Source organism: Rhinoderma darwinii, chromosome 3 (genome assembly GCF_050947455.1).
Source record: "Rhinoderma darwinii isolate aRhiDar2 chromosome 3, aRhiDar2.hap1, whole genome shotgun sequence".
NCBI lineage: Eukaryota > Metazoa > Chordata > Amphibia > Anura > Rhinodermatidae > Rhinoderma > Rhinoderma darwinii.
Window position 1 is genome coordinate 367,032,450 of NC_134689.1, and position 22,374 is coordinate 367,054,823.

Here is a 22,374-nt window from a genome sequence, read left to right on the forward strand (position 1 = left end):
TTGGGTGCTTGTTTCTAGAATGGAGAATCTTATTGGTTGGTTAGTTTGAACTACGGCGGTTGCGAAGAAAGTGACGAGAAATCCGGGTGATAGCCGCGACTGCAATACAAGTAAATTACATATAATGGAAGCGATGAAGAGACGGACAGCAGAAGGTGAGCTTTGTCGCCATTCTATCTCCTGACCCACAGGTCGTCATGTCTTTTACTGTCTCTAAAATATATACGCACACCTGATAAATCAAACACGCCCCTCTATACACACTTATTACATACAATATACCCTCCAATACCATATACATTACCACTAATATTCACACCTGTTGTATACATATCATATACATTACCACCAATATACACACTCCATGTATAAATATATATATAATTACCACCAATATACACATCATCAGGGTCAGCTCCAGGTTTATGTGGGCCCTTGGGCGACACAGACTTAGTGGGCTCCTTTGCGGGGGAACTCACGGCGGCAGTAAAAGGCCAAAAATCGTCACTTTGTGCCCCCATATAGAAGATAGGCCCCCAGTTTGTACCCCCATAAATGTAGTGCCCTCTGTAGATAGTGCCACACAGCCACCCTCCTCCCAGGTAGTGCCACACAGCCACCCTCCTCCCAGGTAGTGCCACACAGGCACCCTCCTCCCAGGTAGTGCCACACAGCCACCCTCCTCCCAGGTAGTGCCACACAGCCACCCTCCTCCCAGGTAGTGCTACACAGTCACCCTCCTCCCAGGTAGTGCTACACAGTCACCCTCCTCCCAGGTAGTGCTACACAGCCACCCTCCTCCCAGGTAGTGCTACACAGCCACCCTCCTCCCAGGTAGTGCTACACAGCCACCCTCCTCCCAGGTAGTGCTACACAGCCACCCTCCTCCCAGGTAGTGCTACACAGCCACCCTCCTCCCAGGTAGTGCCACACAGCCACCCTCCTCCCAGGTAGTGCCACACAGCCACCCTCCTCCCAGGTAGTGCTACACAGCCACCCTCCTCCCAGGTAGTGCTACACAGCCCCCTCCTCCCAGGTAGTGCCACACAGCTCCTCACGTCACGGTCTATATATGGACAGTGTTGGCAGGGGCAACCCCAGATCCATAGTCCTGGGCAGAGCACTACTAGCATTCTGCCTGGGAGTGGCGTAGCTAAAGGCTCATGGGCCCTGGTGCAAGAATTCAGCTTAGGCCCCCCTCCCCCTCCTCAACCCCACCAGACCCCTGCTCACACCTATGCCCAGCTGCCTTGCCCGTCAGACCCCATGAAGGCCCCCACAGTATAAAACCCCAATAGCTACACCCACAGTATAATGACCCCCCATAGCTGCCCCCACACAGTATAATGCTCCCCATAGCTGCCCCCACACAGTATAATGCCCTCCATAGCTGACCACCACAGTATAATGCCCCCCCCCATAGCTGCCCCCACAGTATAAATCCACCATACGGTATAATGCTCCCCATTGCTGCCCCCACACAGTATAATACCCCCCATTGCTGCCCCTACACAGTATAATACCCCCCATAGCTGCCCCTACACAGTATAATGCCCCCGTTACTGCTCCCCACAGTATAATGCCCCCCATAGCTGACCACAGTATAATGCCCCCCATAGCTGACCACCATAGTATAATGCCCCCCATAGCTGACCACCACAGTATAATGCCCCCCAAAGCTGCCCCACACAGTATAATGCCCCCCATAGCTGCCCCACACAGTATAATGCCCCCCATAGCTGCCCCACACAGTATAATGCCCCCCATAGCTGCCCCACACAGTATAATGCCCCCCATAGCTGCCCCACACAGTATAATGCCCCCCCATAGCTGCAGCATACAGTATAATGCCCCCCATAGCTGCCCCATACAGTATAATGCCCCATACAGTATAATTCCCCCCCACAGCTGTCCCATACAGTATAACGCCCCTCAGCAGCTACAATAGGATCCCCCTCCCATATCTAGTATAATGCCGCCATATATAGCTAATAGAAAAATAATAACATAATTACTTACCTACTCCCGTTCCCACGACGTGTGGAGGATCCTCCTTCTCCTCTTCACTGTGCTGGGAGTGACTCCTCGCAGACAGGTGGGATGTAGTGACGTCACTACATCGCGCCTGCCTGTGCCGAGCTGATCACGGCACAGTGAATGCTGGAGCGAGGCTCCAACATTCAACCCAAATGAATCTGCGTCCTCAGTTGGAGCGCGGTCAGGCTTGGACATTGCTCTGGTCCTGGCATCGCTGTCCATATTCACTGTCCACAAATGGACAGCGATGTCAGGGGCTTTCCCAGAGACGGAGTCCCGGAGCAGAGCCGCTAGCGCTCTGCCTGGGACTCCTCTCCTTACATCACTGTCCATATGGACAGTGATGCCTTAAAGAGGCTGTCACCACATTATAAGTGACCTATCTTGTACATGATGTGATCGGCGCTGTAATGTAGATTACACCAGTGGTTTTTTTATTTAGAAAAACAATCATTTTTGACGGAGTTATGACCTATTTTAGCTTTATGCTAATGAGTTTCTCAATAGACAACTGGGCGTGTTTTACTTTTTGACCAAGTGGACGTTGTGGAGAGAAGTGTATGACGCTGACCAATCAGTGACCAATCAGCGTCATACACTTCTCTCCATTTATTCTGCACATAGTGATCTTACTAGATCACTACGTGCAGCCACATACACACACGCTAACGTTACTGAAGTGTCCTGAGAGTTAATAGACATCAGTTCCAGCCGGGACGTGATGCCTATTCACAATCCTGACACCTTGGTAACGTTTGTGTGTGATTTACTGCACAGCACATAGAGATCACGCTGGGCTGTTATTTACAGTGTAATCTTGCGAGATTACGCTTGCTGTACTGGAAGTTTGAGGCAGATTTTCCTCTGCCTGCACGCCGATTTTTCACGGCGTTGAAATCATTGGGAGGCATTTTCGACCGTTTTCTGGCGCGTTTTGCGGCTCGGTTTCCGCGTCAAAAAACTAAGTGTGAACTCCCCCTAAATTCCACACAAACGTTACCGAGGTGTCAGGATTTTGAATAGACATCAGGTCCCGGCTGGAACTGATGTCTATTAACTCTCAGGACTCTTCAGTAACGTTAGTGTGTGAGTATGTGACTGCACATAGTGTTCTAGTAAGATCACTATGTGCTGTGTAAATGAATGGAGAGAAGTGTAGGATACTGATTGGTCACTGATTGGTCAGCGTCATACACTTCCCTCCACAACGCCCACTTGGTCAAAAAGTAAAAACACGCCCAGTTGTCTATTAAGAAAGTAATTAGCATAAAGCTAAAATAGGTCATAACTCTGTCAAAAATGATAATTTTTTTGAAATAAAAAAAACACTGCTGTAATCTACATTACAGCGCCGATCACATTATGTAGGAGATGGGCCACTTATAATGTGGTGACAGAGACTCTTTAACGACTGCACCCGGCGGCCGAGTGGGCCCCCCCTCCCCCCAGTGGAGTGGGCTCCGGCGTTTGCCGGGTGCTGACGCCGGCCCTGCACATCATATACAATACTAACAATATACACACGCCTCATGTATACAGATCATATACATTATCACCAATATACACACCCCATGTATAAATATCATATATATTACCACCAATATACACCCCTCTTGTATAAATATACATTACCACCTGTATACACACACCTCAAGAGTACATCCCCACTAATATACTCACTCTGTCTACATACCATATAGCTTTACCTTACATTCGTACGTATTGTGTGTATAAAAACAATTTACTCATTATTTTGTTTTTGTTTTTTGTTTTTTTTCCAATGAGAAATCCTTCCTTGAAGTTCTTGACACATTACGTTACACAGCGACCATAGCGTGTAGTACAGAGACAGCCAGGTTCTCCATAGTGAGAGCCGTTCTCTGCAGCAGTTGTCTGGAGGACTCCCGATATTACCCGCTTGTGCCCGTAGAGCAGTGTTTTACCTGGAAGCTGGCCAGGGGTTCCCCAGAACACTGCAGTTGTATGTGCTGTCACTCTTACAGTGGGAAAACAAATCTTGGCCGGAATATGGATTATAGGAAGATTTACAAAATTCTGATATGACCTGATACTTTCATATAATATATTCTTTATCCGTTTATTGTCTCTGCAGAAGAGCGCCGGTTTAAGCTTCTCGAGTACTTGGCAGCCAAAGGGAAGCCGAAACCTCAAAACAACTGCAAGTAAGTGCACGCTTCTCATTGTGGGCATGTGTTAGACATTGGTGGCCTATTCCAATGACAAAGTGACCACCACAAATTGCTTATTGATCTAAATCTTGGCTCATTCTGGGCTTAGAAGTCCAGTGGGCGGACCTATTTAATGATTGACAGCGGTCCCTATATGAGTTTGCATACAGAGATGGCTTGCAATCATTGTGTAGGGCCACCCACTGGATGTATAAAAGCAGAATGAGCCGAGATTTATGTGTGTAAAGGTTCAGATAGCACCAGATACGTGGAAGGGTGAGGTTTTGCACGGATAGGGGCCCAACCCAAACATAAATATAAAAGAGTATCCGGCACACCAATATAGAAAAAAAGGTATTTTTTATTTTGTTTCTAATGCCAGTGGCAGAGTGCGACGTTTCGGTCTAGGTGACCTTCATCAGGCACTGAGCCGTGCTGGGCAACTGAATTGACGAGCGCTAGTGGTGCTGATAGCGGCTGGCCGCTGTATCATGGCGCCATGATACAGCGGCCAGCCGCTATCAGCACCACTAGCGCTCGTCAATTCAGTTGCCCAGCACGGCTCAGTGCCTGATGAAGGTCACCTAGACCGAAACGTCGCACTCTGCCACTGGCATTAGAAACAAAATAAAAAATACCTTTTTTTCTATATTGGTGTGCCGGATACTCTTTTATATTTATGAGCCGAGATTTAGATCAATAAATTAGAAGTTACGATGAATATGAATCTGTGTAGCTCACCCTACTCTATAACATGCTGCCTGTAGATTGAACTCCATTTTCAACATGACCGGTTCCCTTAAAGGTACTGCCACTTTTCTGAGCTTAAAGGACTTGCTTTGAGTTCAACTAACCACAATGAGATGCCATTTTTTTTTATGTCTCTCCTGCTTCATTCAAAAATTCAAGTAATATACGTGGTATGCGGCAAAAAAAGTTTTGTTGTTTTTGTATCTTAGGCCATGTTCACACAGCGTTTTTTACTCACTGATTCCAACGCTTTTTTATTGTTAAAATCAAAGTTAAAAACGCCACTGTTTTGACTCCCATCTTTTTCAATGGGAATCCGCTCCGTAGTTCATATTGCACGGAATTTTCTGCACGCTACATCAAAATCGGAGGTGCTCAAAAAATAAATAAATGATTTGACTTATCTAGGTGCAGAATCCCCCCCCCCCCCCCCCCCCAAAAAAAAAGTCAGATTGCAATCAATAGGAAGCAGAAAAAACAGCACTGAATGCCTTCGCTGCTGTTTTGTGCCTAGTATTGTGCGCTTAAAAATCAGTGCTAAATTTAACTCTAAAATAAAAACCTTCAGTGGGCTGTTTAATAATCAAAAAATAAAAATTACTGAAAAACAGCGTCAGAATCAACTTGCATTTTTAAATCGGCATCCAAAATCAGCCTGGAAAACGCACTGATTTCGGAGGCAGATTGATTGGCTGATTTTCAGCTTTAAAGGGGTTGTCCAGGTTGGGGGCTATTTTTTATGGTGGGATATCTCCTATCCAAAGGATAGGTAAAAAGTACTTGACTACTTGGACCCCCACCGATCAAGAGAACAGGGGTCCTCTTAATGAACAAAGCGACAGTCACGCGCTATAGTGGGCTATATCCACAGAGAATAAATGGAGTTGTTATGGTGGGATAACCCCTCTAATACCGTGTGAACATAGCCTTACAGGGTCTAGAGATTTTGTAAAATTAAATCGCAGAAACTAACTTTCATATAATGCAGGACTTACCTTACCAACTCTTTTTATAATTTAGGGCCTGTTCACATCACCGTTCTCTTTCCGTTCCGGGGTTCCGTCGGAGGTTTCCGTCGGGTGAACCCCGCAACAGAAAGTGAAAGCGAAACCACAGCCTCCGTTTCAGTCACCATTGATATCAATGGTGACGGAAACATCGCTAATGGTTTCCGTTCGTCACCATTCCGGCAGGTTTCCGGTTTTCCGACGGAATCAATAGCGGAGTCGACTGCGCTATTGATTATGTCGGATAACCGGAAACCTGCCGGAATGGTGACGAACGGAAACCATTAGCGATGTTTCCGTCACCATTGATATCAATGGTGACAGAAACGGAAGCGGTGCTTTCACTTTCCGTTGCGGGGTTCACCCGACTGAAACCTCAGACGGAACCCCCGGAACGGAAAGCGAACGGTGATGTGAACAGGCCCTTCATCACTTGATTTTGAGGTTCTACCCAGTGCCCATGCCGCCATATGCTGCAAGAAATGGAGAGTACCAGCCTCTTCTTCCTATACTCAATGTGGAGCTTCTGCAGCAAAGCTCTGTTATAACCGTGAATAGGGTCCACACAGCGAAGCTCCCGTACACAGTGAAGATGTATATATTGCCATTTTTCCCTGTATAGTCACCTAAAATTAATATAAAAAATATACAGACTATACTGAGAGCCATGCAGACAATGGTGTTTATTTTCCCCGGGAACTGGATGATTCCTTTGAATTTACCTCTAGAATATTTAATTCTGTGTTGACAACTCATTGGGAGAAAACTCCTAAGGGTATGTGCACACACACTAATTACGTCCGTAATTGACGGACGTATTTCGGCCGCAAGTAGTGGACCGAACTCAGTGCAGGGAGCCGGGCTCCTAGCATCATACTTATGTACGATGCTAGGAGTCCCTGCCTCGCTGCAGGACAACTGTCCCGTACTGTAATCATGATTACACTACGGGACAGTTGTCCTGCAGAGAGGCAGGGACTCCTAGCATCGTACATAAGTATGATGCTAGGAGCCCGGCTCCCTGCACTGTGTTCGGTCCGGGACTTGCGGCCGAAATACGTCCGTCAATTCCGGACGTAATTAGTGTGTGTGCACATACCCTAAGTGTATCACGCACACGCAGTGTATTCAGATGTAATTCGGGCGTTTTACGCCTGAAAAAACGCCCCTAATACGCCTACAAACATCTGCCCATTGCTTTCAATGGGTTTTACGATGTTCTGTTCCCACGAGCCTTAATTTTATTCGTCGCTGTCAAAATACGGCGCGTGAAATGTCGGCTCGTCAAAAGAAGTGCATGACAGTTTTTCATCGACTCCATTTAAAAACAGCCGTAAAATACACATCGAAAAACATCTGAAAATCAGGAGCGCCGTGTTTTCAGACGTTTAGTCACTGCGTGTGAACGTTCCCTAATTTCTGCTTGTAAGGGAGCGAATTGATTTCTACTTACATGTGTTAATTTTCATATTTTGCAGAACATATCTAAAGGATTGTACCAATCTACAGAATACAAGGCCAAAAGAGTCTTCTAAACAGGTACGTGAGCACCTGTTTCAATTCTTCTTTTTTTTTTTTTTTTTATTGAGAAGCATTAAATTTTTGTTCATCAAAATGTAAAGGATTTTTATTTCAATTCTAGAGCATATATTCTTAGCACTCTGCTTAGTGCCGTTCCTCTGCTATCCCTCCTAGAAATGTCTGAATACATTTATAATTGGGTCTTACTAGTTGGGGGTGTGTCCCTACACGGCCAGTACTAATTGGACATGGTCAGTCTGTGTAAGGACACACCCCTTTGACAAGGCAATTGGTAACAACCAGCTATCAATTTACTTCTACATTTCTAGGAGGAATAACGGGAATGGCACAATGCAGAGTTCTAAGTAAAGATTTACAGAATTGTTCTTTCATGGGGAATACACGTATTTACTAAAGCAGACTGGTCAGGAGAGGTGACAAGTCCTCTTTATTGTGCATTTTAATATATGCATGTATATGTGACTTTAAAAAAAACATGGGATGTTGGAACAACCACTTAAAAGGAACTTTACGTCACTAACAGGAGACATACAGGCACACAATGCATGACAAAAGTTTTTTTAAGTTAACTGGTTTTGGTGGGATTCACAGACCATTTAATGTCTGTGAATTTGCCAGATCCTCTTACAACACCTGATTTTGGGAGGAAAAACATAAATTGGTATGGTCTTTTCATTATATGATTTTAGCTTTTTCCTGTAGCCACTCTTCACGTCCAATCAAAGGGTTTTTAACTGATGATAACCCTGTCCATAGGCCCCATTAAGGTATGTAGACATTTTAGCCGTAAGCCTGCAGAGAGCAGCTGTCACTCTTGACTATGTTTTACATGGTGCCTACTGAAATGTGGACAGAACTGCAGCTTTCCATGTTAACGGCTGATTTTGGGTGTTCCAGATGCTGGACCCCAGCAATCAGATCTACATTTGGGGAGATGCCGCAGGAAAGGTTTTGCCATCACTAATATATTGTAGCAAACTCCAGAAAGGAGAGCAATTTGTCTGCTAATGTATTTAGCTCACAGAGGATTCCCTATGCGGTAAACAATTGTCGCAAATGCTCAGCTCTAGGTATTATTCGGTCTGGACGGGTTTACTGCATGTGTAGACGTGTTGGTGCTGACATGCCGAGACTCCTACACATCCAGAGGCCAATAGAAGGCCCCAGCGTGAGGCCTATACATAAAATTAAGAGCACAATAAAGGCCCTTTTAAACTGGGCAATTATCGGGCAGACAAGCGTTTATAGAACGCTCGTTGCCAATAATTGCCCTGTGTAAACAGGGCAGCGATCAGCAGATGAAGGAGCAAACACTCATTGATCTGCTGATCGTATCGTTTTAAAAAACTGATATGTTATCGTTGTCGGCAGCACATGTGTAAACAGGGAGACGCGCTGATGACATGATGATAATGGATGGGGACTAGAGATCAGCATAACGATCGCTCGTCCTCATACTAATCTACTTGTGACAGGAGCAAACGAGCGCCGATCAACGAACTGTCTCAATTGGCGCTCGTTGCACCGGCCAAAATTGTCCGGTGTAATAGGGCCTCTACTCCCAACGTGTCACTACCAGGGCTGCACACCACTATGGTAATTGTGTATTTAATGGAAGGTTCCAATACTCTGGAATTTCTCATAATCAAGCAGCAAGAATGCCGGATTAAAAACATTTTGCTATACAATGATTAACCCCTTAACGCCGAAGGACGGATATATCCGTCCTCAGCAGCTGCTAGTTCGCGCAGGAGGACGGATATATCCGTCCTGTGATCGCACGGGTACTGACAGCGTACCCATGCGATCAGTGGCAGGAGCACGGCTGTTCTACACAGCCTGGCTCCTGCTGCAACTGCCGGAATCGAAGCGCGCGCCGATTCCGGCAGTTTAACCCATTAAATGCCGCTGTCAATAGTGACAGCGGCATTTAATGTGTTTGACAGAAGGGGGAGCTCCCTCTGTCACCCGATCGGCGCCCCCGCAAACAAATCGCGGGTTGCCGTCGGGTTTCCATGACAGCCGGGGGTCTAACAAAGACCCCCAGGTCTGTCTTCAGCATCTGCCTGTTAGGCGATGCCGGAGGCATGACCTAACAGGTTGCCTGTCAGTTTTACACTGACAGGCAATAATGCTTTGGTATACGAAGTATACCAAAGCATTATATATGCGATCGGCACATCGCATAGTGAAGTCCCCTGGTGGGACTAAAAAAAAAAAAAGTAAAACAGTTAAATAAAGTTTGTGAAAAAAAAACTAAAAAAAATTACAGTCAAAGTCAAATAAAACTACTTTTTTGCCCCAAAAAGTGGTTTTATTTAATAAAACGGTCAAAACAAATCACACATACACATGTATGGTATCCCCGCGATCGTAACAACTTGACCAATAAAATGAACACATTAATTAAACCGCCGGATGAACGGCGTCCAAAGAAAACGCAAAAAACAACGGCAAAATTCTCTCTTTTCTCCCATTCCCCCCATAAAAAATAAAATAAAAGTTAATCTATAAGTCCTATGCACCCCAAAATAGTACTAATGAAAACTACACATTGTCCCGCAAAAATCAAGCCCACGTACGGCCACATCGACTGAAAAATAAAAAAATGACGCCTCTTGGAACGCGGCGATGCAAAAACAAGTAATTTTTTTCTAAAAGGGTTTTTATTGTGCAAACGTAGAAAAAACATATAAAACCTTTACACATTTGGTATCCCCGTAATCGTGCCGACCCATAGAATAAAGTTAACATGTTATTTACGCTGCATAGTAAACGGCGTAAATTTATAACGTGAAAATTAATGCTGGAATAGCTGCTTATTTTCAATTCTCTCCTAAAATAAAGTTAATAAAAGTTAATCAATATGTTATAAGCATCTAAAAATGGTACAATTACAAAATACAACTCGTCCCGCAAAAAACAAGCCCTCACTCGGCTATATAGACGGAATAAAAAAACAGTTACGACTCTTGGAATGCGACCGTGAAAAAACAAAAAATAATCCTTGGTCATTAACATGCAAAATGGCCCGGTCATTAAGGGGTTAAGCTTTATTTACATAGAAATCAGAAAATCTGCACGGGGAATGTAATAAAAAACTGTCCACACTGTCATGTACATTCCTCTCGTCACTTTGTCACAATCCTTTTTGTATTTTGTGTCTATTTTTAAAGATCTGCGAGACAAAGAAAAATGCTTCTCATAAAGGGTCACATTTTGCTTTTGAATCAAATCCGAGCCAAAAATCAAGCACTGGATGCCTTCCACATAAATCAAACTTAGGAAAGATACCTACACAGCAGTCTGTCTCCGCCAAGAATAAGACTTTATCCACAAACCCTCTGCCACCTAAATGCAGCCTACCAAGAGTGAGACCAGACCGTGCAGGAAGGACATTACCGCCCTCTACTGTTCTCACGTCCCATACTAAAAAGGAGGTAAAAAGCGAAGGGTCGGACATCACATTGACCGTTATTTTAACAAAAAAACAACTTGGGAAGAAACCTGAAATCCGTGTGAAGGGCAAGACCTCACCCACCATGAGAGGCCAACATGCACCAAGGCTGGGCACAACTATGCCGTCTAAGAGCACATTTCAGAACAGAGAGTGGAGCGTATCTCAGCCTAAACAAATGCCTGTAGCAAAAACCATAGCACAGGCTACCAAGACAAAAAGTCTCCATGATCCTCAACCTTCAGCAGGTAAGTCTATGTCTAACAGTGGACACATCCGCATAGTTTCTAGATTAAGCCTGCCAGGAGCGAAGAGTCAAAGTGCAAATGAGAGAAGTTTCCTAATTAAGTCTTCAAGAAATGATGGCCCCAAACAACCACTAAATGTGCGCAAGGAGCCTTTAAAAGGCAGTACTCAAAATATGACTTGTTCTACGAAGCGCAGCTCAGCAGCACAAGTGACGACATCCAGCACCACAGCCCATAAGAAAACCAGCACCGCTCCTGTGTCTGCTCCAAATATAAGACCACGCCGCTGGGATTGCTCTTCCAACAGAATGTCCAATACTCAGAATACTAAACAAATGGCGTCTCGAAAAAGCACAGGCCCAAATGGATGCAACAAAATAGTAGATAGATCGAAGGTTGACCACAATAAACTGAGCAGAGTTGGAGAGAACAAGCATCAAGGTGTGACTGGTGCCACTAAGGAGACAACCACTAAACCATCCAGCGTGACGGATACTGACGCCACCAGCAGACCACAGACTCCCAGAATGACTGAGGAAGACCGCAAGTATGTGATGGTGTTTATTGTTCTAATACGTCTCCTTTCTAACACAATGGAGACCTGTTCTTAAAGTGTGTGATAAGCAGTGTCATAATATGGGGTTGTACCATCCGTGCCGTACCTATTGGGGAAGATAGATGTCATAGATGGGGTGGCTCATAGAGGTGGATCCCGAGCAGAGAGACTCTAACCAGCATCCGTTCTCACTCTGTCAGACTTGGGCCATCCATGTATTACACAGACAGCCATTCATGTAAATTGTCACCATGTAATACTACAGTTCCCCTGCAGCGGACCTATAGTTGTCTGTGACGAGACAAAAACCCTTTTAAGAATGCTTAGCAGATTAAATCTGTTTATATATCCGGATACAGCCGACCTGCGCTGGGCCCCCTCTCTCCAGGGACCACATAGCTTCTGCATGGGCTGCCTATATGGCACATACTGATTTGACAGACCCAAAGTCTGAGGCTGCTCTACAGAAAGTTTCGGGTGACATTTTACCTTATTATAGTCTTTTAGGTGCAGTGTTGTCATGTAGACCATCAATTTTCACACATATACATAGAAATTGTGAACATTGATGTAGATGAGGATTTGAATCCACACAAGTTCTACATGACCACACAGCACCTGACCGGAATCAGAATCTCCCACTAGTGCAACCAATTCATACTGCAAATTTTTGATGCATTTTTAACATTTTTTTTTTATTTTATTTTTTTATATTTGATGAACTCCCCTTGAGAGACATGGGAGTTTATCTTCCAAAACAAAAAATGCATGTTAACCCCTACCCGACCGCCCACTGTCTTTTGACGGCAGGCAGTGCAGGGCCACAGTCTACAGCGACGTCTTTTGGCGTTGCTGTAGTATAGGCTGATGAGCGCTCTAAGCAGGAGCTACAACTTAGGGTATGTTCACACGCGCTAATTACGGACGTAATTCGGGCATTTTTGCCCCGAATTACGTCCGAAAATAGCGCCTCAATAGCGTTGACAAACATCTGCCCATTCAAAGCAATGGGCGGACGTTTGTTCACACGAGGCGTATATTTACGCGCCGCTGTCAAATGACGGCGCGTAAATAGACGCCCGCGTCAAAGAAGTGACCTGTCACTTCTTTGGCTGTAATTGGAGCCGTTATTCATTGACTCCAATGAATAGCAGCGCCAATTACGTCCGTAATGGACGCGGCGTTCAAGCGCCTGCACATGCCGTTACGGCTGAAATTACGGGGATGTTTTCAGGCTGAAACATTCCCGTAATTTCAGCCGTTACGGACGCTGTCGTGTGCACATACCCTTACAGCTCCTGAACTTATAGCAGCCTCCTGAACACATCTGGGATCAGGAAAAAAATCGGACTCCAGTGGTTTAACCGGTTCATCACAGCGGTCCGTGGCTGCGGCGTGAAAGGGGGCTCCCCTCTCCGAAGACCGGAGAATCCCTCTGCAGTCAGCCCTGGGGTCCTTTCTGTCTGTTCAATTTGCCTGCTGTCATGGCACACTGTGCTGCCTTAACAGCAGCCTGGGTCATAGTGACACAGTGTAATGTATTAGCATACAGAGGTATACGAATACATTAGATGTAAAAAAAATAAAGTTATCCCTTCATGGGATTAAAAAATAAAAGTGTTACAAAAACATAAATAAAAAAATGTCGGTCATGTTACACAAAATATATTTTATTGCCAATACATTACATAAAAAAAACAAAAGCTATACATATTAGGTATCTGCACGACTGTAATAACCGGATGAATTAATTTAACAGCTTATTTATCCGGAAACGTGAATAGGATAAAAAGAGAAACCAAAAAAAACAAGCATGCAGAGAATCGCTTTTTCCTATATTCACACCGCAAAAATAACTTATATAGCTTACACAGTAAAAAAAAAATCCACCCCCCCCCCCACCAGTCCAAGCCATGCAGAAAAAAAATAAAAATTCTGCCGCATAAAACAAGGCCTCATACAGCCACATCAATGAAAAAATAAGAAAGTTATAGTAGCTGAAAATCAGAGGGGCAAAAACGGAAACATTTCGCTGGTCTTTAACCCTTTAATGACCAGCCTATTTTAGACGTTAATGACCAAGCTATTTTTTACGTTTTTCCGTCGTCGCATTCCAAGAGCTATAACGTTTTTATTTTTATGCTTTTGAAGAAAAGTTGTAGCAGCATCTATTATAAGCTTGCTGAAATGCTGGTCATAGAGTGCTCGTAAATGGTACTGCAGCTGCATTATAACATTTTTGTTTTCCTCTTCTAAGGAAGAAATTGCAAGACTGGCTAAACTCGAAGGGGAGGAGTTACAAGAGGCCGTCCATGAAATTGCCAGCAAAGAGGCCCCCCACGGTGAAAAAGCAAGACCATTGTAATGGTTCTTTGTGGGAGGGCATAGAGGAAGAGGAGGAGCTGCTGTCTCTGTCAAGGAAAATCAGCCAGACACTTAGTGAGTGTCTAGAACTCATCCAAAAGGTAAAGGTTCATTCTTTGTTTGCTAGGGAAAAACATTACTCCAACATTTTTGCAATATTTCACTTTATATATCTACATCAAATAATTACAAAAAAATGATACAGTGTTTAACGATATAAGGTAGTAGGTGAGGGAAAGATATGAGCATCTGGGGTGATATAAAATATTACTTTTATTGAAAATATAAATAAAAATGATGCACAATGTATGTTAAAAGATGCTGGGTAGTCAACTGTGAAGATTGGTGACCCATGTTCCCTACTGAAAATTCGATTGATGTGACCATAAACCGTAACCGGATAGTTTTGTATTTGTTGGATTGAATTTTACTTTCTACTATGTTCCGTATTATGACTATTTTGGGCATTTCTGCCATTTAATATTTCCATGCTCTGAACTCTCTAAGTCTGTACTGGGTGTTACCTTTATCAATTGACGTTTGCTTGTCTTAAAGGGAATTTCCAAAGAGGACGTTCATGTTGCATTGGACAACGTCCCCGAAGCAAAGAAGTTTGCAATGTACTGGGTGTGTAAGGCCAGGCTCTTAGAAAGAGAAGGCATCTGTGATGTCATGGATGTGTACAAACAAGGGGTCCAGTTTGGGGCCACGGTAAGTTTTGGCTATTATAAGACTTTAAATATTTATTAATGTACTTTAATGCTGTGTAAAGACCTTAAAAAAACCTCTTCGGATTAAAGCATTCTCATTCCAGCATTCTCGGGGGTTGTCTAGGTTTAGATAAAAAGGATCCGCACCGCTCTTATTCATTGTCTGTGGCTGGTATTGCAGCTTAGCCCCTTTCACTTAAATGGACACTAACTTTTCAACTTATGCTAATTTAATAGTTACCTGATATAGATATCAACTTTGTAATTTACTTACTGTTAAAATGTCGTTTTATCCATGCAAATTCTGTGTGAAGTTACTGCCACTATGTGCCTCTCTTCCTGTAATCTTTTGTTCACCCCCTGTTGTCAATCAAAATCCATCCCTAGTTACAGAGCAGAATTAATGGATTGCAGGAAGTGGGGGTGTATCTTTTCACTGCTATGGAGAGGAGGGAGAGAAAGAGACAGACATGCTGCCCATAAAAGTCCCTGAAGAGGGCAGGAGGAGCAGAAAGAGACAGACGCTGCCCATACAAGTCTGGAGAGAAGGGCAGCAGGAGCAGAATGATAAAGATACAGATGCTGCTGCAGTTTCCTGCTAAGTTACTGTCTCATCCCAATGCTGGATTCTCAGCTACACTTCTCAGTATTGCCGTGTAATGACCTCTATGCGGCTGCAGCTTTTATATATATATATATATATATATATATATATATATATATATATATATATATATATGTAGGGAGCAGGCTGACAATAGGTATGAAAAGTCTTGGCTCCACCAAGGCAGGCCATACCCTTCCCTAAGACACTGGCTTAACCCCTTAAGGACACGGCCAATTTTAGCCTTGAGGACAGAGCAATTTTTTGTAAATTTCCCTCTTTGCATCCCGACGCTCATAACGCTTTTATTTTTTGTACGACGTAGTTGTCTGAGACTTTGTTTTTTGCGGGACGAGTTGTACTTTATGTACGTACCATTTTTTGGTACAAATACATTATCGTTTAATTTCTATACATTTTTTATTAGATTAAAATGCAGAAAAAAAGCAGTTGTGCAGCAGTTTTAATATTATTTTTTTTACACCATACACCGATCATAATAAATAATGTTATACATTTGTTGTACAGGTTGTTACGGTCGTGGCGATACGAAATATGTCTATATTATTTCGTGTTTTGGGACTTATATTTTAAAAAGTTGATTTATTATAAAAAATGTGTGTTTCTGTGTATTTTATTTACTTTTTATTTATTTATTTACCATTATTTTTTTTTTTTTACATTCATTTAACTTTTTTTTTTAATCCCATAAAGGGATTTATCATTTTGATTTTGTAACTGTAATGCACTGGCATAGATCTATATGCCAGTACATTAGCCTGTTACTGATCGTACACAGGCAGTTGTTAGGGCACACCTCAGTATGCCCTAACAACAGGAAATATGTTCAGACAGCCCTGGGGCCCTTCACTGGACCCTGGGCTGTCTGGCCATACGAGTTGTGGGCTTTGATCGCGTCACAGTTATATTCTGTGACGCGATCAATGTGCAGTCCCCTCTCCTTGAACGCCACGATCAGCTGTCATCGCGGCGTTCAAAGGGTTAACAGCGGAGAGAAGATGTTTCTCTCCTCTCCGCTGTCAGAGCGGGGCCGTGGCTGTGTATTACAGCCGTTGCCCCGCTCTCGATCGAGCGCACAGACGCGCGCAGGGACGGCTGTCACACAGGACGAGTATGCTCGTCCTAATGCGCGAAGTGCTCGCTGCTCAGGACGAGCATACTCGTCCTGTGTCGGCAACCAGTTAATACATTTTTAGCCTCGTGTCCAATGGGGGCAGGCATGACCTGATTCTCAGGTCTGCTTCAGTTCTCTTTCCCACAACGTTGCCTCTCAAGCACCATCTCAGGACCACTTCTGCTTGTTCTAGTACTGTACTTCAACGTAATTTCAGCTGCTTCAGCCTGCTCCCAGACTTCCTCTACAGACTCCCTCTACTGGCAGTACACAGCACCAGGGATCCGGTAGACTATCCCTGTGGGTTAATTTTTATCTTAAATTTTGTGTGGTAGCTAGGGTTTCCCCATGTGTCCACTTTTACCTCCGATACTAATAGTAGACTGTCTCCCTCCTTTGTGACATGTTTTGTCTAGAGAGGGCTCCAGCAGGCAGCTAGCCCAAGGTTGCCTGGTTATATACTACACTTGTGGCGAATAAGAAGAATTTCATGTGTGCCCAGCCTAACCTTTTCTGCCCATCTTGCCTGAAGTCCAGTTGCCCGCTATGGATGTGACACCCCCTCAATGTGCGAAGTCCTTTTTCCCTAGGGTGTAATTTCAGACTCTCCCACACTGGTTATGTCTTTGGAACCTTTTCCGTCCCAAATAGTCGCACAGATCAATGCCCGTTTTGCCACTTTCCCTGGGACTCTTTCCAAGGGCCCCTGGATAGGGCCATTACTGGGGAGGCTGCTTCCTAACAAAATCAGTCCTATTCCTCTTGAGGAACATCTGACTGATTCGGAATCAGAACAGGGCTCGCCGTTGATAGCTTCCATGCAGGCTTTAATACGTGCTGTCTGACACACCTTACATGTTACGGGTGACTCCACCACCCCCATACGGGAAGAAGTGCCCATACATAGTCAATGGCGCCAGAGGCTATTTTACCCAATCTGTAGCGAGTTTGAGGAAATCCTATCTGAGGAATGGAAACACTTTGACAGGCGCTTGATTGTTTCAAAATGGATAAATATAATGTGTCCTTTCTAAGAGGAGTTAGTTTCTAAATGGGCTATTTCTCCTTCAGTGGATCCGTCTACAACGAGGCTATCCAAAAGCACTACCCTTCCTCTGTCAGATGCTCCCAGGCCAAGTCTGCTGTTTTGTAGCAGGTTCTGCCATGGGCCCATCATTTGCTTCTTCCTGGTTGTGTGGGTAAAAAAACTTTACTGCGGTATCTCGGAAGGAGCACCATAGGAAGATCTTGCTGATCTCGCTTCTTAATCATGTTAATCAAGTTAATCATGCTTCCAAATTCTAATTTAAGGCCTCTATTGAGTTCAGCATGCTTTGCTGCCAGAACACCATCTAATTCCAAAAAATGCTTCCAAAAAGCACTTGTGGGACTGTATTTTGTTTGGGGAGACTCTTCTGAAAATGTTTGGATGAGCTAGTTTCTGAGGCTACTAGCGGTAAGGGTTATCTTCTACTTTTGACCTGTCCCTGACATTTGATGCCTTCTCTCCGTTCTCAAAGGTTTTGGTCCTTTTCTAACTTTCTCCCCAAACCCATTCCACTTGCTCAGACAGGAGAATTAGCCGCTCCATGTTCTCTAGACGCTCATCATTTAAGACTGAGCCTTCTTGGCAAAAGCGTCCCAGGTCCCAGAAGCCACCCTCTTCCAAGACCTCTTCGGCCTAAAGGTGTAGCCCCACTCGAATCTTTTGTCAAGGTGGGGGCACAACTTCTGTCCTTTCAGGAGATTTGGCTTTCTAATGTGGGTGACGCATTGGTTTGGGAAGTGGTTTTCAACATATAAGATAGAATTCTCGACCCTTACCACAGGTCGGTTCTTTATGTCAACTCCACCTCAGGCACCAGATTACGCTTCTGATTTTTAATTTTTTTTCCAGGCTGTGCGTTCTCTTCTCCTACAGGAAGTGATCGTCCCAGTTCCTCAGTCAAAACGGTTTCAAGAATTCTTCTTGAATCTCTTCAGTCCCCAAAAAAGGCAGATCAGTAAGACGCATCATGGATCTTCAGAAACAAAACCGCTTCGGTCACCTTCTGAGGTTTCTCATGGAATCCCTGTGGTCAGTGGTCGCACCTCTGGAACAGGGAGAATTCCTTTTATCTATATTTGCGACCTACCAAAACCTAACTATCACAAGGGCCCACCAGTGTTTATTCAGTTTCACTGTCGGTTCTCAATATTTCCAGTTTGTTGCCCTTCACAAGGGGTTGGCGGCATCCAAGACCACTATTGCTTGTTGGATTTAGGCTGTGTTCACACCGAGTTTTTTGCAGGAGGAAAATTCCTGCAAAAACTGCTCCAGTAGGTTTTTGCACAGTGGTTTGACAAAAACTCATCAAAACACTCGTCAAGGTTTTTTTTTTCCTCTTTCTGACTGATATGGGGTTTTGGAAGCGGAAACCGCCTTAAGATGGGTCATGACGCTTCTTTTTACCGCGGCGCGTTTTTTTTACTCGCGGTAAAAAAACTCGTCCAACTCCCATTGAAATCAATGGGAGGCATTTTCGGGCGGTTTTTGAGGAGTTTTTTGGTGCGGTTTCCGCGTCAAAAAACTTGTCAAAAAACTCTGTGTGAACACAGCCGTCTGATTTTGGAAACCTATCAAACCAAAGGAAAAGTTCCTGCCAATTCCACAAGGGCTATTGGTGCCTCCTGCGCGGTAAGCCATCATGCTTCAGTTGCTCAGTTCTGCAAGGCTGCTACCTGTGCTTTGCTGCACACCTTATAAAAAACTATACTAGATTGTTTTGCCTCCCCTCATGTCAGTCTGCGTCGTAAGGTGTTGGCTGCTTTTTTTTTTTTTTTGTACCACCCTTTGAGACTGCTTTAGGATGAAGGGATTGTGTTTCACATGCTGGGCAACAGATAATGCAGTCAGTCAGCAACAAAATAGCAACGTAGACAGAGTAATTACAGCACTACCTTACACCATAGAGGGCCATTGAACAGCAGTAAATTCAGGCAATGTCTGTGAGCGGAATCACAGGGACTTTAGTCCTTCACATTGGAAATCTCACCCACAGCAAGTCCTGGCAGCATCAACACAAAAGGGCTATACACCGATGTATAAGCTAATAAAACTCATTATCTCTCTGATTCACTCTCGTCTTCACTACTCTAACTCATTACTAATCTCTCCCCAATCCAATCTATCCTGAATGCAGCAGCCAGGCTCCTCTTTCTGACCAACCGCTACACCAATGCTGCCACCCTGTGCCAGTCACTGCACAGGTTGACCATTCCCTTCAGAATTAAATTCAAGCTGATTACTCGCTCCCACAAAGCTCTCCACAGTGCTGCACCTCCTTACATCTCCTTCCTTATATCTGTCTACCACCCTACTCACGCTCTACGTTCTGCCAACGACATTAGATTAAAATCCTCCATAATCCGAACCTCCCGTCTCCAAGACTTTTTTATTTTTTTTCTCGTGCTGCACCCGTCTTCTGGAATGCGCTACCCCAGACAATCAGATTAATTCCCAACATCCACCGTTTTAAACGTGCCCTGAAAACACATCTATTTAGACAGGCCTATAACATTATAACTATATTACATTAGTCATCAGAACCTGACCCCTCATTCAGCAGTATCCCCCCACACTCCTTGCACCCTAATGCACTTCATGTCTGTCATACACAGATACTGGCTGGTGACCGGCTCATGCAGCTTTATATGTACTACCCCATATGTATAAAAGATGGCTGGACTATTTATTTACTAAACAGGCACTTTTTACCTTTTTGTGTCTCCCTTATTTCCTCATAGATTGTAAGCTCTTGCGAGCAGGGTCCTCACTCCTCTTGGTTTGAATCATTAATACGTTTTTTCACTATGTAATGTCTGTTCATGTTCCCTCTGCACTTTAAAGTGCTGCGGAACATGTTGAGATTATTATTATTATTAATAATGAAAATGAAAAGTAACTACTTCTGAACTTTGGTGGCATCATCTTGTGACCATTCAGACACTTGATGGACATATGTCTTTTTTTCAACCGTACGAACTATGTAACGTATAGGTACTTTTCTGTATTTGTTTTATAAGTTTGGAAAACCCCTTTAACTGTGGGACTTTTTTCTTTTTGTTTTTTTTTCTACTGTTGCATTGAAGACCTGGACTTTCTCATATCTCTTGTGTGGTCACATCACTTAGGCCCAGTTCACACAGAGTTTTTTTGACGTGGAAAAAAACGGCCGAAAATGCCTCCCGCGAGCGGTAAAAGAAGAGAGATGCCCTATCTTTGGGGAGGCAGAGAATGCATATTTCATTGCATTTCTGCCCGTGGCGCTCAATGTGCGCGAGCAAAAAACACTGCGAAAAATGCGTCAAACGGGCGTGCAGGCAGATCAAAATCTGCCTCAAAATTCCAAATGGAATTTTGAGGCAGAATTTTCTGCCTGCAAAAAACTCAGTGTGAACGCAGCCTTACTTTAGGGACTTTCTTGTTCTGTCTTAAAGAGGTTGCCCCATCAGAACATCCCCCGTACATATTCCCTATTAGGGGTACATACAGAGACCTCAATGTGGCTCCTCTGCCCACACCTTTCTCTGCTGCTGAGATATTTACAAAAGTAAACTTGGATGGAGGGCCCTTTTTTAAATACATTTTTCTTGCTTATTATTGACCTAAGTGAGAGATTCTCTTATGAAATGGTAAATTAGAAGTAATGCCATCAAAGATAATTTGGTCCATAATTTTATTTTATTTTTTTTGCTCCTTTTTTGAGTCATTCTGTTCCAAAACTGTGTCTTATCTGTTGTGTGGCATATTTATTAACAATTTTGTACCAGTTTTTAAAGTAATTTGTGCCAGGCAAATCAATTGGTAAAAGTGGGTGTGGCTTACTGCTCGGCCAGGATTTAGAGACATTTATGAAATGAGTCTTGTAAATAAGACAAAAGTTATTGGCAGTAAAATATCGTGACGCGTTTATCAAAGAGTAAACATGCAGTCGTCATTGTTGTCGCAACGTTTTTAGTAAATTAGCTGAGCTAGAACCCCTTAGAGGAGTTTTCCGCATTACTTCAAAAAGCACAAACAAAACGTTGCAACATCAGGGAAATGATTTTTACCCCAAAATCGGCACAATGCAATAAAAATAAAAACATTCAACGGCGTCCAAAGACATTGAATAAAATGACGCCGCTTTGATACATGTGGGCCAATGAAAGAAGAAGCTTTTTGGACACCTTCCTTTTCTAGACTTTTACTGTGGCTTATTGTTCTGTTTGTCGATCACTGTGCTGCTAGATAAGGGGCAGTTTATATTAACCCCCTGTCTATTTCACAGCCTATTGAGGAGCTGAGAGATGTTGTGCTTGACATCATGAAGAACACAAACAAGAAGACGAAAGGTGATTTCTATTCCTCTATTTTATTGTCTTACAATTGAGAGGGGAGGGGGATCTTCAAATAATACTGATGGCTTGTCTTCCTTAGTGGTTACATTTGGGCCGTTGCCAGCTGAAGAGATGATGGAGAATGAGAACCACGAGGACATCCCATTATCGCCGATTACAAACTGCACAGAAGAGGTGAAGGCACACTGTCCCGGAACAAGCCTATGTGGCCAAGGTTCTGCTGTCAAGCTTCAGATTACATCTCTTTCGAGGTAATACCCATTTATATTCACTAATCCTACTGATACAAGGCGGGTTTCCTTGGCTTATATGGCCGTGTTTAACCAAATAGGGGAAATATTCCTGTGTTTGATACTCACATTGCCAATCAAAGCCGGCTAAAAGTCCGCTGCA

The 22,374-nt window shown here is 43.8% G+C and overlaps 1 protein-coding gene across 1 annotated transcript in view; it reads left to right on the plus strand.

The window, feature by feature from the left end:
* CKAP2L (cytoskeleton associated protein 2 like) overlaps positions 1-22,374 on the plus strand; it is a 25,211-nt gene continuing 2,837 nt past the window's right edge. Inside the window, exons 1-8 of the mRNA XM_075858608.1 lie at positions 1-155; positions 4,151-4,220; positions 7,462-7,522; positions 10,702-11,777; positions 14,044-14,251; positions 14,706-14,861; positions 21,912-21,975; positions 22,061-22,232. Of these exons, the coding sequence (XP_075714723.1) occupies positions 125-155; positions 4,151-4,220; positions 7,462-7,522; positions 10,702-11,777; positions 14,044-14,251; positions 14,706-14,861; positions 21,912-21,975; positions 22,061-22,232 (1,838 nt within the window). The 5' untranslated portion in view covers positions 1-124. The remainder of the gene's footprint in view (positions 156-4,150; positions 4,221-7,461; positions 7,523-10,701; positions 11,778-14,043; positions 14,252-14,705; positions 14,862-21,911; positions 21,976-22,060; positions 22,233-22,374) is intronic.